Here is a 3,326-nt window from a genome sequence, read left to right as displayed (position 1 = left end):
CTCTCTGTGGAACAATGACCTCCTTTTGCTTTCATCTCACCCTGTTCAGGACTGCCCCAAATCTAACAGAGCTGTCAGATGAACCGCAGGATACAAAGGGTCAGATTTTAAAGTCTTGACCCCCTAAATAAGAGAACAGAGATAGCACTGTCCAATTCCACCTCTGTTGCTAAAAATAGGATCAACCACGATATTAAAGCCACAGCAGATGTCCCATTTCAAGAAGTGTTGCGTGCCATTAGAAAATATACTTGTATGCCGAATCTAGAAAGATCTGATTACAAATTAAATAGTGAACAAAGATTTTGTTTTCCCAATGAAGTGTTGAGCTTTTCCACCAGGTGGTGAATAAACCCTCCAGACCACTCAGGTCTTCTGGCTCCAGCCTGCTCTGCATACCTAGAACACTAACCAAACACGGAGAAGCAGCATTTAGTTCCTATGCTCCACTTATCTGGAACAAACTTCCAGAAAACTGTAAAAGTGCTGAAAGCCTGAGTTCTTTAAATCGAGATTAAAAACACATTTGTTTAAAATTGCCTTTGAATGTTCAAGTTAAACTGTTTTCAAATGTTCTTTTGTTTCTACATTCTATCCCTTCTTGCTTTTATTCCTATTTTAATCATGTAAAGCACTTTGCATTGTCTCTGTACTGAATTGTGCTATATAAATAAATTTGCCTTGCCTTGTCATCACAAAACCTCTTCAAAGCAATTCTGAGAAATTCACTTTAAAAAGTAGCCATTATTTTGTAGGACTTAAACACGGAAAAATGAGTATTGGCCAAAAAACATTTTAAGTACCATGTTATTCATGTAAATATGCATTACTTAATCTTCCTCAGTTATTGACATGTGTCATTTAATTCTTGCACAACTGTTGTGATGACATTGAAAATGGCCAGGTTGTGCAACTTTAGTTTCTCAATTATTTCACATCAGTATTGCTGACAGATCATTCTAAATGAGTTTTCCCCCCCTTTCAGTTGAGAGATTTTTCCTCTTTGTATCCAGTACAGAAATCACGGTTCCAAAAAAAAAAAAAAAAAAAAAAATGACCTGGATGACTGAGAATCTTCACAAGCATACAGAAGCACTGCTTTTATAAAAAAAAAAAAAAAGTTTAACACCTTCCTAGGGTTAGCTGCATTGCTCGTCTGAATTAGCATACTCCATGTAGAAAGGCAGAGATTTGAACCCTTTTTTGCTTCAAGATAGCACCATAAGTAATTGGCATCATGTGCCGACCAAAAAGCCCATCCTACTTGATTTTTGCCGAATTCTGGGTTAAAAATATATATATAATTGGGACCCCTCGGTAATACCCTTTTGAATCCAGAAGGGAGACATTCCTTAGAGGCATGGTCAGGGGTTGCCTTTTCTTCCCTCATCCGAGGCAGGTTTATCACAGCTGCTTTTATCCACGAAAAAGATTTTACCTTTTTAAGCACTCCTAAGTGGGCTTTAGGATTTTATTTTCAAATCAGGAACAAATTTTTTTTATGAGGCTTTGAACAGAAGGCACTAGGCCTTCCAACCAAGAACTAAAGGCAGAGACAAGTCCAGCTCAAAATGTTTATTCAGAAAAATCAGAAGTTACAAGAAGACCAACTACTGAATACACACCAGGAGACAAGCCACACTACAACTTCAGATACAGATTAGAACAGATCAGTGAAATGCTTCCAAGCAAATTGAGTAGATTCAGGAATATTTCTACTCCATGTAGACTTTTGGGCCTTTAGCTTTTGCACCCCAGGGTGTGCTTGTCAAACAGGTACTCTGCCATCTTGTTGTTGTGGGCATCCATGCGTCTCAGGTTGGTAATGTAGTCGCCAAGCTTCTTGATGGCCTCCACCTGGTCGTTCAAGTAGTTGGACTCCAGGAAGTCACACAGCTGAAAAGGAGTTTCTCATTAGATTCAAAACATTGAACGCTTCATTAAAATATAAAACAAATAAAAGCCACATTAAACTTACATGGGGGTCGACGTGATCAGAAGCCAGCTTGTGCAGGTCCAGCAGGGCCTGGTTGACATTTTTCTCCAGCTGCAGGGCGCACTGCATGGCCTCCAGGCCACTGCCCCACTCATCCTTCTCCGGTTTCTGCAAAAAAATTATACATTTTCAGAATACCTTTCTCAACTCAGTTTTCTTAAAGTTTATTTTAAATTGTGCTGGGTGCCACCGCAGGCAATTACCCCGATGAACAAAGCGTCAGTGTCCATTTACAGACACCAGGAGCAGAAGGCTCGTTTTCTAATATTTTGCAGCGCTAGGAAAGCAGCTCCGTTTACCTTCACGTCCTGGAGGAAGATGCGGCCTCCTCTCTTGTTCTGGAAGGACAGCAGCTTCTCAGCATGCTCCCTCTCCTCATCGCTGTTCTCCTTGAAGTAGTGAGAGAAGCCCGGCAGCGCCACGTCGTCGCGGCAGAAGTAATATGCCTGGTGGAAAAGCAAAGAGGTAAACAGTTATTAGCCTTAACGCCGCCATCATTATCGGGCTATGGTCAAGACGCATTAAGTCACGGCGGAGTCTAGGAAGAACTGCAGCTTGAGTGTAAGCGCAGCATTTTGGGTAACAAGTGAGGTTGACGAAAAATTAGCCAATAAGCAGGTTAGTGACACCAGTAGTAAAAGGTTATTCTTACCATAGAAGTGTAGGTGTAGGAGGCGAACAGCTCCATGTTGACCATCCTGTTAATGGCGGCCTCGCAGTCGCGGTGGTAGTTCTGACGCACTTGAGATTCCATGTTGGCTGGCGTTTGAGTTTTTTAATCAAAAAACGAACGGTAAAAAAAATAAAGCTTTAAGTCAACTTCAGTAGTGTTCAAGTAGAAGCAGGGTTGAGAGATCTCCGGAATGCAGGCTTGCTCGGCTCAATGAAAAAGGAGGAAGTTCCGTTCAAACACTGTTGAAGCAAGAACTCCTTGAAGCTTTGTTTCTTCAGTGGAAGCTGCCCTGTATTTATACGGCTCGCGAGACCTCGTGACAGACATTGACGTCATGTAACTCAGCAGGTTTCCGCCAATGAGCAAGCGAGGGTGAGACAAGCAGGATGTAACACAAAACTCGAGGAAGTGATAACATTTCTTCGTTTCTTGGAGCCGGGGAAACCAAGGATGTTCTCGTGGTCTCGTGTTGCCACGTGCGATGACGACATATTTCCCCAGACTATTTCATAAAGTAGTAAACTGAATAGCAGTTTATTGAAATTTTCTGTGAAATGTGTGCACAACAATCAGTATGCTTGCTTAAACACCATTGTACACCATTCAAAAAGACAACACATCTGAACTGGATTTAATTAAATCAGTTAATCGTGGTTT

General features: G+C 41.4%; 1 protein-coding gene across 1 annotated transcript; it reads right to left on the bottom strand.

Moving 5' to 3' along the window:
* Positions 1–1,560: 1,560 nt before the first annotated feature.
* LOC118556565 (ferritin, middle subunit-like) lies at positions 1,561–2,953 on the bottom strand. The gene is made up of 4 exons (XM_036148520.1): positions 2,649–2,953; positions 2,296–2,442; positions 1,979–2,104; positions 1,561–1,896 (listed from the first exon to the last, which is right to left on the bottom strand). Exons 1-4 carry the CDS (start codon positions 2,748–2,750, stop codon positions 1,741–1,743), a joined length of 531 nt encoding a protein of 176 aa, XP_036004413.1. The 5' UTR covers positions 2,751–2,953; the 3' UTR covers positions 1,561–1,740.
* Between the last annotated feature and the right edge of the window lie 373 nt (positions 2,954–3,326).

Source organism: Fundulus heteroclitus, chromosome 16 (genome assembly GCF_011125445.2).
Source record: "Fundulus heteroclitus isolate FHET01 chromosome 16, MU-UCD_Fhet_4.1, whole genome shotgun sequence".
NCBI lineage: Eukaryota > Metazoa > Chordata > Actinopteri > Cyprinodontiformes > Fundulidae > Fundulus > Fundulus heteroclitus.
This window is presented reverse-complemented; position numbering and strand designations above follow the sequence as displayed.